The 13,227-nt window shown below is 36.6% G+C and overlaps 1 protein-coding gene across 2 annotated transcripts in view; it reads right to left on the bottom strand.

The window, feature by feature from the left end:
- The window catches only part of LOC584171 (E3 ubiquitin-protein ligase MYCBP2), a 62,295-nt gene that overhangs the window by 39,061 nt on the left and 10,007 nt on the right, over positions 1–13,227 (bottom strand). For both annotated transcript variants that reach the window (XM_030981195.1, XM_030981196.1), the window contains exons 12-25: positions 12,059–12,186; positions 11,614–11,705; positions 9,945–10,079; positions 9,323–9,406; positions 8,478–8,574; positions 7,467–7,659; positions 6,828–7,120; positions 5,855–6,121; positions 5,308–5,403; positions 3,961–4,056; positions 3,051–3,254; positions 2,275–2,582; positions 1,616–1,758; positions 502–602 (exon numbers count right to left, since the gene is read on the bottom strand). In XM_030981195.1, coding sequence (XP_030837055.1) covers positions 502–602; positions 1,616–1,758; positions 2,275–2,582; positions 3,051–3,254; positions 3,961–4,056; positions 5,308–5,403; positions 5,855–6,121; positions 6,828–7,120; positions 7,467–7,659; positions 8,478–8,574; positions 9,323–9,406; positions 9,945–10,079; positions 11,614–11,705; positions 12,059–12,186 — 2,237 coding nt within the window. The remainder of the gene's footprint in view (positions 1–501; positions 603–1,615; positions 1,759–2,274; positions 2,583–3,050; positions 3,255–3,960; positions 4,057–5,307; positions 5,404–5,854; positions 6,122–6,827; positions 7,121–7,466; positions 7,660–8,477; positions 8,575–9,322; positions 9,407–9,944; positions 10,080–11,613; positions 11,706–12,058; positions 12,187–13,227) is intronic.

Raw genomic sequence — 13,227 nt, 5'->3', positions numbered from 1 at the left:
ACATCTTATCCCAATCTGTTTGCATTTATCAGTGAATACAGGACACATATCAATTATGTCATCTCATCCTCTGACAGGAAAGCATATATCTGGGACTGTAGGTAAGCTGTCTCGTTCATTCCATTCTCAATGCTCATTCATGTACATACATTTATGTTAGCTGCATGAAAAATATTGAACCTGAAGAAGAACAAAATTATCAAACAAAGGGAAATTTTCTCTATAAAGAGTGTTGTAACTTTTCAAACATGGCAGGCAGAGGGAGGTCTGGCAGAAGCACAACCTTATGGTTAGCTGAAGTAACAGGACCAATGTCAGCTAGGACCAAACCAGGTCTTACTTTAGGATCAGCTGAAGTAACAGGACCAATGTACGCTAAAACTAGACTAGACCTTACTTTAGGATCGGCTATAGTAACAGGACCAATGTAAGCTAGGACTAGACCAGGCCTTACCTTAGGATCAGCTTACGTAACAGTACCAATACACGCTAGGACCTTACCTTAGGATCAGCTGAAGTAACAGGACCAATGTAAGCTAGGACTAGAGGTAGTAGCTGTGAGAAGAGATGAGATGATGTGAAGGTGGCAGGAATCTCTAGATCTGAAAGAAACCGTCAACAAGAAAATGATCAATCAAAATGAATGAATTGAACAAGAAAAGTGTTTTCTATTGTTTCCAAACTAGGAAACCTAAATAATTCTTTGACAAAATAACTCCCAAATCTCTAAAGAGTTATATACTGAATGTGTTCATATTTTTGTGGGAGCCATATATATGTAGGTAGCTTTTAAATTTCAGAGACTTCTAAGTTTGCATATCATACAGCTGTAAATGGTCTGGATGTATAGCCAGAGAAACTGAAATGAAAAAGTCATATAAAAAATACTGCAACCATAAGGCCAGAAATGGCAACTTTACATGACAAGACAATGACATCTCTGTCAGAAAATGCATTTCACATAAGAGACCGTATATGACCTTCACAAAGTGATACCACACCTGTGTATTTAATAATAACAATAATTCTAATATACATGTAAGATTTGAAAGGTGCCAAATCTGCTTGATATCAATTTCTCAAGGCCCACTAGTGCAAAAGATGAAAAAACATGAAAGTACTAGGGCGCGTTCATGCTTGATTTTGACGGCCAGAATCAGGCATCTGTTACGCGTTTAGTTTAAAACACGGTTGCGTCTTAGCTCACTTTTGTAGAATTACAGAAAAACGGCGATCACGATCGCCGATCGTAAACTCACGAAAAGATGCGTTTACAATTTGTAAACGCGTTTAAATGGGGTCAACGCACTGACCTCTAGTAGGTCTACGTAGCATGCACAGTGAAGGTTTGCGAATCCAGCTGGAAGACCAATTAAGGCCACACACGTAGAATTGCCTTGGGAGCCAGAGAAGTAAGCATGAACACTACATCGTGGAACTGCGATCACGATGAGCGTTTACGATGAGCGTTTCAGATCGCTCATTCTGCCTTCAAAATTTAAGCATGAACGCAGCCTTACACACAAAAGCACCTTTTGGGTAGGCTACCACATATAAATAGACAAAAAGGAAAGAGAACAACTAATCATAAGCCAAATCAAAGAGACATGTTTACCTTGACAACCTTCAGCTTTCTTGAGTAGATCACTAGCTGCCTTGACGATGGTTGTCATGATAGAGAGTACATTAATCCTTGCTTGTTGCTCAACAACCTGTGATTTAGGCTCTACTCTCTGGGTCTCATTCTCAGCTGCAGTACTATACAAACAAGAAACAAAATATGTATCATACTTTACTTTAGAAGAGGAGATAAATTATCTCTTTTTTTCCAAGCAGTTTATAACCTCATCACACACTCATATATGGCTTAAAACTTACTTGTGGAGAGGAGCTACATCATCATCATCTTTTTTAAAAAGTTTCAGTAAAATCAGATATTTTCTAGCAAGGAGCATCACACAATATAATTACAGTTTCTCATTTTGTGTTGACTGCGAAATGCTCTCAAACAACTATCTACAGTCATTTGACTTTTTGAAGATATAAACTTCTCAAGTACCGGTATAAAATTTGTGTTTGCTCTCATACATACTATGTTAAAACAAGACAAAATAAATAAACTTGCAAACTTTTCTGGATTCTTTTTTGTATTAATCTTATATCAATAGTGCATATTAAAATCTAAACCACACAAGACAGGTTATAGGTACCAATAGCAATTTTCCTACTTCATCATAAAAGGATTACTTCACATTATCTATATATTATTCTTACTTGAAGTATAGAATCTGAGGAATCTGTCCCCTGGTCTGACTGGTCCCATTACTGCTCAGTCTACATAGACTAAACGAGAACGTCACTCCATCAGGACACTTCACATGGGTCATACCACCGTCTCCATTCACCGTCCTGTTACCATGGTTACGTAGTCTGACAGCATACTTCACTCCTTCCTTGACCGGTACTGGACGGTCAAACTTGATCTCTGCAATGTCTTTGGCTAGGTCGAGATGACCGTATGATCCTTTGACCAGTTCTAGTGAGTTCCATCGCTGGCTGTTACCATCAGGTCCAACCTCACTCTGTAGAATGAAACAATTAAAAGCTAATCAAACCCATCTATTTCACAACGACTGCAAAATCCTTCTACCAAGCTTCACTTTTATTTTTGTATGCATTTTCTACTATAAGCTGACATTTCAACCATGTGACCTATGAGTTATTCATCTCACAACTATATATGCACCATAGAAGTGTTATATCAAACATATGCAAAGTACCACTAATCTTATTTTGACATTCAAGCTTATAAAACCACATCATATAAAATGGAGATAAACAATAAAGGATTTCAGCTTAATTTTCATACAGTTATGTGGCATTGAATAGTTTAAAACCAGGGACATCTTTTGATGTGACTAAACTAGGCTAAAGAGAAACCCAAATACGTTGGAGCCTTATACATTACAATCTACATGAACTATGAAATTGTCTGAGGTGAAAAATGGCACTTCTGTAATGAATGTTTGAACTCAGAATTGTGGACTCACCCCATCAAGCAATTCCAGTTCATAGTTGTAGTATCCTACACCACCATAGACACAGAATCCAGCTATCATTACACCAGGCTTGTCAACACTGAAGCATACAGCATCAGGGGTACCGTTACCGGTACTCCAACCTCGATTCTGACTCACTCGGGTGAAGCGTGATGGGGTCGTCAACAGAGGGCGTCCTGACGTCTGGTTGTCACTCTGTGCACAAGAAGTTAAATCAAGCAATATCAAATATTTTGTTTTATTCTCAAACTTAAATGTACTCTGTAAACTTATTTCAACTTATCAGTATTTCGTTACTTGTAAAATTCATTTGTTTTTTTTATATATTGTAATAGTACTGTATGGTTTATGTATGTCATTTTAATTTGAGGATATTTGAGTGGAAAAAAATAAATCAAATCAAATCAAATCAAGAGGAAATATGGTCATAGTTTGCAGACCTTAGTTCTAGTATCAATTACAGTTTGTCAGTTAATGAGAAAAATCATTTTCAATAATGCAGCTAAGAAGAATTTTTTTGTGGCATCTACTTTTTGATGAATTCAGAGCAATTTGACAAATATATTCACATTCCATGACTTTTAATAGAAAGATAACTGTTCTCTCTCTCTTAATTTTGTACTTCAAACTAGATGAAGATCACTAACATTTTGCGTGATTTGTGCTCTATACCTTTAACCACTTAAGTGCTAGTCATAGAAGAAGAACAAGAGCTGTTATTCATACAATTCACTTATACTTCTCTTTCATATATATTTGAAAGGCAGGTCTTTTAAAAAAACACTTTTCTAGAGCATCCCTTCTTTCTTTCTTTTACATAATCATACCAGAGCATGCCCTGTTGCATTCAAGCAAACATACTACGCTATATCATATCTCAAGTCTTGTGTGTATGACTTACCTCATTGATGCAAGCCATAGCTGAGAGCTCACTCACAATACAGGTGAGTAGTCTGCTGGCATTCTTCACTAGTGTGCTGGGTAAACACTGCTGCTTCTAAAGAGAGAAACATACAATACAATTACTTGCAGTCAACCTGGTGAAACTTGAAAACTAAACAATCGTCAGTGTGAGTCTCCAGGCCCATATATCAACAGGTTTCTACTTTTTTTCTTTACCTTTCTCTCTTCACCATTTATCTTTGATATTGACATGTGCATAACATTTCAAATCTTTAGTATTAATTTATACCAAATATTAACCTACTGCCTACTGGAATCTGGCCGTCCATGTATTAACACTATGGGATTGAGAGAACTCTGTAGTCAATGGGTTGATACCAAATATGTCAAATCAGGTTTCACATCTGCTTTAATATGTTTATTAGTGAAGTGTGGGAATCTACATACCAGAATGTTTCCTTTTTCTCCACACCCATTAACAAGTTCTCATACTTTGTAGATTATAAAAGCCATCCACTCACAGGGGACCAATCACCCAAATTTTTTACTCTGTATGGTAGGGGTTCTATGTTGGTAAAACATAAACTTCAAATAACACTTCTTTACACAGATATTACAAGTCTTGAGGAGTGTTTTACAAAGACTAAGATCGACCTTAAGTTAGACTAAAATATAGCAGGTCATTCATGCCACTGTTTGCTCTTATCATTTACTGGCATTGGTCTCTCAAGGGATGAACAAATCATGGTCACCCCTCTACAGAATTTAATTTTTTGATAATACATTATTGAAGGATAAAATATTATCTAAAGATCATAATGATGAGAGCAGACAATTGCATAAACAGCCTGCCATACTTAAGTACAACTAAATTTGATCTTAGTCTTCGTGAAACACTACCCAGAAATACTATCAATCAACATAAAAATGGCTTGTGAGTAGACAATAATAATAATAATAGCTCACATTTATAATGCGCCTAATACTACGTTTCTAGGCGCGGAACATATTATTACCCCGGTCATCGGATTCAGGCTTACCCGCATACAAGATATGCACATTCTCCACTCCCTGGGGAGCATTCCAGCCAGTCGCCATTTTACAAGCGCCACTTGCTAATCAAACCACATTAGCTTTCGCATCCTACCGGGTACCGGTAGTACAAGGGGTTTTAAGTGTTATTCTTTAATATTCTTTTAACTCATCTTCTGTTAGCCCATAGAATGCTACAGTATGTAAAGTTCTTTTGGGGATGATCTTATACATTCTAGCCATGCATAAATTATTTGTAGGGTTATTGGCACACTTCAACATTTAGAAATAGTCATAATTGAAGTTACTATACCTTATCTAATGCTTCTGTGACAGGTGTTGTGAGAAGTATGAGTAGTTTATCAAGGATCTCTTGGAAACTAGTGTTGAGAGCTATCACTCCTTCATCCTGTACAACAAATGAGAAAGAGAGAAAACATAAATCAGAGGAGAACATTAGTGCCCACACATTGAAATCTCTTGAAAGTTGCATCTGAAAAAGAAATAGAAAACATACCTCATGTTCTCCATTCAGCTGGAAACTTCATACTTCTCATTTACCCATCTAAACAAAATTTTAATTAACAAAGGGGTTCATTTTATATGACACACAATAGAGGAAGCTATATCTTTACTTGGTGTACTATAAAAGTAGAAATATTTGTGGTACATTAATTTTCCCGCTAAGATCGGTAAGCACAAATTTTAGAACTCGTGAAATATAAGCATAACTTCTTAAGCGTGTTTTGGACGGGCTGAATCGTGTGCAACGCGAATCTAAGAACCAGCGGAAATGTTTTTGGGGTCGCTCAGCGCGAAAAATTAATCAGGCAAAAATTACAGCCTTTACAGTAACTGACCTGTACCCTATCTTCCATGTGAACAACGAGCTCAGGAAACTGAGCCCTGGCTTCAGCTTGAGCAGCACTGGGTGAATCTTCCATGGAGAGCTGTTTAGCAAAGGGAACAGGATTGACCGGATTGACCGGTGCTCTGGTCTGATCTGGAGGGTGAGGGTCAGGATGCTCTCTCAGGATAGGCAAGACTTTGGTCAGTTTGACCGTTGAGTCACACAGGGCTTCTAACACTGCTGCTAGGAGGTGACCGTTGGCATCAGGGGCAAGACTCTGAAAGAAGAAGTGGGTATACTGATGAACATACATGTGTACATTGAAGGATATCAAATGTAGACATGGACGTTATGCAGTTGCTAAGAGGATCTACATGTAAGTGCAAGTAGAGATTGATCCTTTTACTATTTTCACATTTACTGTAAATCTCCCTGTATAAGATGCACTTTTTTTCCGCTGGAAAAATTTGAAATCGGGGTGCGTCCTATAGACAGGTACAGGATATTTAAGTCCTCAAAATGCTACTTTTTAGTGGTTTTTGAAAAATTCTTGTGTCTCAACATGAATTGCACAATGCGAATGAAGAATAGGATCTACTATTCGAAGTTAACCTACATTCCTAATTTGAAGGGAAGAGAGGTTTTTTTTTCTTTTCAGTCTCAATAAATTATGCCCCTTCACATAAAATTTGTCTGACATCTTTAGTTTAAAAACAACATTGTTACTATTATTTGTGACAAATTCACAAGCACTTCAACTGCGCCTAAATAAAAGCCCTTCTCTGCATTGCCTGGGTTTCCGAACGGGATTCATGTACCTTTCCGAACGCTGAAATACGATGCGATTTTATCTGGCTTGCTGCCTACGATGTCGGCAAAAAAGCAAAACCAAAAGCAATTTTTTAAAATTTGTTTGTCTTGGTCCTAAAAACAGTGGTGCGTCTTATACACAGAGATTCATGGTACTTGTTTTTCATACTCACATGTTGACTAGAGTTGAGAAGATCACAGAGGAAGACCCACTTGAGTTGTGGTGTAGGATAGAAAGCATGAAAACACTGCACAAAGGTATGGTGACACTCCTCGACTACACCCCTCATGATCCTCCCTAGGGGGTGGGGAATGGGTGAAGGGGTCGTTAACCTGGGAGCGTCTTCTATCGCCCTCTGTAGCTCCATCTCCGTCAGTTCACCAAGGATCTGCTTCAGGAGGTCACAGGTCATGGAGATGCATTCTGGGAGTTGTGATGACCCGCTGTTTGGACGTTTCCCAGTCCCTGTGGAGATGTAAAGAACATAAGAGATCACATCAGCTGCCGATGATGACAGGAGATCTATAACCCTTGCATATAACTGTGATTGACAAGCTTTAAGAGTAATGAATCAGAGGTTCCATAGTATGTAAATCACAATATCCATGTAAAGGTTCACGTTTTTAATTTCATATGATTAAGTTTAAATTCATATATGCTAGGTATGAAAGTGTACACACTGTGAAGGCCCCTTTTAAGAGTCTTAGATAACATAATCTAGTGTAAACTAGTCTGCACTACCTAGTGGTATCTATAGAGACACACTGTAGCAATGAGCTCATTCACACCAGCATATAATCCTGTTACATACCTGGGTTTGGGTATATTTCACACACATGACTTCTTAGTAATCTAAGACAGGCCGAAGCAATATAAACCAGTCTGTCTAGCTCATTGCATGCATTCAGCAGCTCCTTGTCTTTCTTCTTCATGACCCCTTCCGCATTCTTCTTGAATGTTGTCCAGCTCCACTGAAGCAGTTTCAACAGAGACTCAAACACCTCCTACAAACATGACAGAAGTCATCAAATAACAATTTTGTAATTCATGTAAGCTATAGTATTTTTTGTTGTTAGTGTACTAACTGTCTCCAATATAATGCAAGGTATTAAACTATATGAACCTATTTTATCATATTTATGTTATGGTTTTACAATTTTGTTTCAAGTATGTAAATTTTCATTGTTTGAATGTTTTTATTATTGTAAATCCTTGTAATTCAGCCATTGGCTGCTACAAAATAATAATAAAACCTTCTATTCAAATCAATTCAATGCAATACATTAATAACATTATTATAGTGTTTTGGTTTTGGACCCTAGACTTCCCACTCATGAGACCAGAAAGGTGTTTACTCATATACTCTCACACAGTATCAAAGCCCTTACGGCTCTCAGCACATGATACTAGGGTTTGTATATGTTTTTATTGATGCAACAATGATGGAAAACAAATTTTTCTTTTATGTATAATAATAATAATTATTCTTGCTTATATAGCGCCTAACACTTACTTTATCAGAAGTCTCTAAGCGCTCTACAATAATGCAGCATAATTGTGTATGGACAATAAAACTTTAATCTTGAACTAGTCCACAAGGGGCTATTACTGCTTTACCACGTCATGCTACTCTGCATGATCACAAATTTAACTGCTTATTGAAAAATGTGAAAACTAGGATACCCAACATTTGCATGAAAATTACTTTCATTTATTATTCCCCAGAAGTTTTATCAACAAGTTGAATGATAAGTCTGAGAAAAATTGTTCTTAAACCCACTGGAAAGGCACGTTGAATAAATGAAGGCTGATATATACTTACCGGTGATACTGAGTTACTGAACGATGATGAGAGAATGTGAACTGGTTCACCATGAGATGATTGACCTCTGAAGTTATTCGCATCAGGTTGAGGCATCCTGAAAACAAAAGATAGACATATTTAGTGTTGCTTTTATTTATCTAACTATTTTGTGTATGTTAGAGTGCATGTGTGAACAACAGATTTTTAAACACACTTTTATGAAAACATGTTCATGGAAATGGTAATTACCGGTATGTTAGCAAAGAGAGTTAGAGCATGAAAGATGATAAATACCATAAAGCAATGGTAAACTTCTCATCACTTTGAGTGGTTGTTTTGTCTGTCAGGTGTGCTGAATAATAATAATAATATTTAGTTTTTATATAGCGCTTATCACTTACATTATACAGAACCTTCTGGTCAAAACAGTATTAACAGATAATTACTGACAGCTGCTCATATCAGCAGTCTCTGCAAGGAAAGTCCCAAATAGGCCTATCAAATTGGCCTATTTTAATAAACATTAATGTCTTGGCAAATGGCACATGCCTGGATTTTGACCGAATCATTTGATTGAGAGTATGGTGCAACAATGTAATGCACGCAACTACCATCTTCCTTATGAAGAAAAAAATGTTTGTGATTGACATTTCAGATAATGCAAAAAAAAGCAGCAAGTCTACATATAGAGGTAAGTAAATGTGGTCCTATGAGCGTGGCTAAGGGGCAATTACACCTTTGTAATCAGTCAGAAAAAGAAGAGATACAGAGTGGTGAAATTAAGTAAAACATCAGAAAAATAATTCATGGCAGTTTTAAATATGAGATCATCAAATTTATTCCTATCTGAGGAAGGTTCTTACCTGTAGAGTATCTGAGGAATCTGTCCTGCATTGATGTCGGTTCCATTGTTAGATTTCTTTGAACTCATGAACTGGAATGAAATTCTGTATAAGAGAAAATGAACAACAAAATATTTTTGAAATCTCTAAATGGACACATATGGAAAGAAAATATAACGTCCCCTTTGTAAATACAAATCACAAGGAAAGAGTAAAAGTGAGGGGAAAACAGAAGGAGACAGAAATATTAGACTGATTACAATTAAGAAATTAAATATAGCAAGAAACAAAGAAAGCAAGAAATAATTTAAATGAAAGGAAAGAGCAATATCAGCAAAAATTATTAGGAGAACACCCAAAAAATAAAAAAAGAAGAATGATTAGACAAGCAGATAAATAATGGTTTAGAGCTTGATAAAGCCCAAGAAATTAAAAATTGCTATCTTTTGTTCAAAGAGAATATTATTTAATCACTTCCAGTCTTGTCTTTACATCGGTAAGATAGTGAGAGAGAGAGAGAAAGATAAACCAAAAGAGGGGAAGAGAGAGAGAGAGAGAGAGAGAGAGGCATATAGACAGAGAGACAGACGGACAGACAGAGATATAGAGAGAGAGAGAGAGAGAGAATGCAAGATAAACTCACTGATCTTCTGTTGTGACAGTGCCTTGACCACTAGATCCACAATCACTGCTAGGTCCATTCACTCTTGCCCATGCTACATACCAGTTACCTGCTGTTAAGGGTACTGGCTCCTCAAACAGAATGGGAAACTTCTCTCTGTGTGTAAGGAAAAAACAAAATGTACTGATATCACAAACATCCAATATGAAGAGGGAGGGGTACACCAATCTGCTATTACAGATAACCTTGCGCAAGTCGATCTCGTTGAGACTGAGTGAAATGTGTTGACTTACACAATCTTCAACTTGTACTACATATTCAAAACAAACCCTAGCCTTTAACACACTTTGTTGTGAAAATCCATGCAAACAAAGATCCTTTATCTGTCTGTGTGTGTTGTGTGTACATCGTGGGAAATAGCGCATATAGCAGTGATTATGCATAAGCAAGCGTCCAAGATATAAACAATGGAAATTTTGCAGCACGAGAACCAAGGAGAGAGATAGGGAGAGAGGAGGGAGCTAGGTGCAATATGTAGATAATATTGGAAGGGTGCTCAATTAAATATGATCCTATAATATATAGAACTACCAGCAGCGATGTCGCGAAACTCTGAAATTTCCATCATGATTGCTGCAATTTTTATATATTTTTTGTGAATAGAGGTTTGAAATCGAAGCTTGGATTGTGATTATTCTGGCCACGTATACTGCATTTTGATAATCATTTCAAAGTAAAGTTTTTATAAGAAAATCTGAGAAAATAATTGTGGCACTTCAGTTGCACGCGGACCCAAGACAACATCATGATCACTGCCTTACATGAAAAGACAGAAAAATAAAACAAGATGCTCGTACTGAAATTTTAGAGATTGGAGTAAATGTATGGATAGAACGAATTCAGCCAGTAAGATTTCGCTGCTGAATCAGAGAGACCCATTCTTGATCTAGGAAGCTTCCATGAGTGGTACACCATCACAAGAAGGGGGAATACCTATGATAAGGGAAATCCCCCTTCCAAATAATGATGTAATCACTATGGGTATCAATCTGAATTACATGGAGGAGAGTCTATAAAAGACTTGCAAAACAGATGACACAACTTCCCATCAATTAAACTTTGATAGCTTATTACTTTATTATGTATATAACACATTTAACAAAATATATGACACAGTATCTGTAAATGCCCATCTTGCAGGGGGCATGCCCAATTCTATAAAATGTCACACATTCATGTACAACACCACACACAGAGCTAACAGTTCCACTGTTGTCGGAACCGCGAGAGTCGAAGAAATGAAATGGAATCCAGCATAGCGTAGTTCACAGAGCTATACTAACTTTGGGTCCTCGCAAAACTTGAAAACGTGAAAAGAAGTATGAAATCAAAGCTTGGATGGTGATTATTATTATTCTGGCCATGTATACTAAATTTTGATAATCTTTTTTTTTCTTCTTCACAATGAAGTCTAAGGCACATATTTTTACAGCACAGTTTTGACAGTCATGACACCATTAAGAAATGTATCAGAGAATTTAATTAATGAATACTCTGTGAATAAATGCTGAATTGCACCTTATGTCTATTAAATCAAATTGTAACACAAGTCTAAAAACATACAACATTCAACTAAAGACATTGAAATAACTGCTGTGAATGATATGTCATGATGATGTCACAATCCTACCTTGCCCCACAGTCGAAGGTGATGTCATCACTCTCTGCCATCCACTCTCCATCTAACTCATACTCTCCTCCCTTCGGTCCAAGATCATACACCTGCAGATAAAGCAATTACAATCAGAGATGAATCATAACATAACCCTTTTTTACTTTAAGGCTGAAGAAATACTACTGACTTGAGGAGCTACATGTGTACCATAGAAATGTATTAACGTCACACAGGATGTTTTTCATGTCAATAAACTTAGAACCCAGGCACCATACACAGTCAGAATGCAAGTTTCTTGCAGAGGATGTCAGTTACAGTGAGTTTTTGAAGACTTAACAAAAGATTAGGTCCCAACAAAACATAGAATTGCAACTGCAGAGTATCATGTTTGTGTATTTCAAAAGAATGGCTTTGCCACTATGATGAAACTTAATTGGACTGACAGTGCAATATAACTCACCTTGATCTTAGCACTATACTCTCCTCTCCCTCCAAAGAGACCAAACCCTCCAAGCAAGATATCCGTATCAGGACAGAATCGTACTGCTTCAACAGAATGACCTGAGTAACCCCACCCACCTCCATAGCCTGAACACATAGGGAAAAAAAAGAGGAAAAGATTAAACACTATCAAGTCCATCAGTTAACAACTAAATTGTTCATACCCTTTAATAATGAGTATTGTCATCTTTTAAGTATATGAAAAATCTATTTGCCCAAATGTATGTTTCTTTAGAATGTGACATTTTAAAGCTTAAATCTAAAAGTATTCAGCACAGGCCCTTATTCAGCCAGCCAGCCTTTCATTCTTGAGTTACGAAAAACACAACAGACATCAAATTTACAAGGGTTACAAACAATTCTGTTGTTAACTGTACATTTAAAGGATATTACTTAAATCTACAAGAACGTTCAAGAAAAAAAGGACGCATTAGAACTTAGTCTATAAGAAGAATCAGTGTGATCTAATATTGTATTAACGTGCTACTTGTATACACATGTAGTACTAAGTGATTGTCATTGAAATGTTATGAAGATGATCAGAAATACAGTCAAAACCTAACCTTTTTTGAAAATAATTGAAAATATATAAATACTTATATCTCTGAAACTCAAAATTATTATGCCTCAGGTACAACTACAATGTATCTTCTGTTACAATAAGAATAAGAATAACAATAATTAGAATCAACCTGTACTAAAGACAGACAAAATAACAGACCACTTGATCACTGCCCTACATAGTAAGGCTGAAAATGAAACAAGATTCTCTTTTCACTTTCTCTGGCATATTACCTCATACTGAAATTTAAGATATTAGAGTAAATGTATGGATAGAACGAATTCAGTCAGTAAGATTTCGCTGCTGAATCAGAGAGACCCATTCTTGATCTAGGAAGCTTCCATGAGTGATACATTATCACAAGAAGGGGGAATACCCATGATAAGGGAAATCCCCCTTCCACATAATGATGCAATCACTATGGGTATCAATCTGAATTACATGGAGGGTAGTCTATGAAAGACTAGTAAAAAACAGATGACACAACTTCCAGTCAATTGTACTTTAAAACAAAAAATACAAATAAATGTGCAGCGAGCATCTTTCAATAGCCTTTAAAACTGCAC

The sequence above is a fragment of the Strongylocentrotus purpuratus genome, unplaced genomic scaffold, assembly GCF_000002235.5.
Source record: "Strongylocentrotus purpuratus isolate Spur 01 unplaced genomic scaffold, Spur_5.0 spur5_scaffold_11, whole genome shotgun sequence".
Taxonomy (NCBI): domain Eukaryota; kingdom Metazoa; phylum Echinodermata; class Echinoidea; order Camarodonta; family Strongylocentrotidae; genus Strongylocentrotus; species Strongylocentrotus purpuratus.
This window is presented reverse-complemented; position numbering and strand designations above follow the sequence as displayed.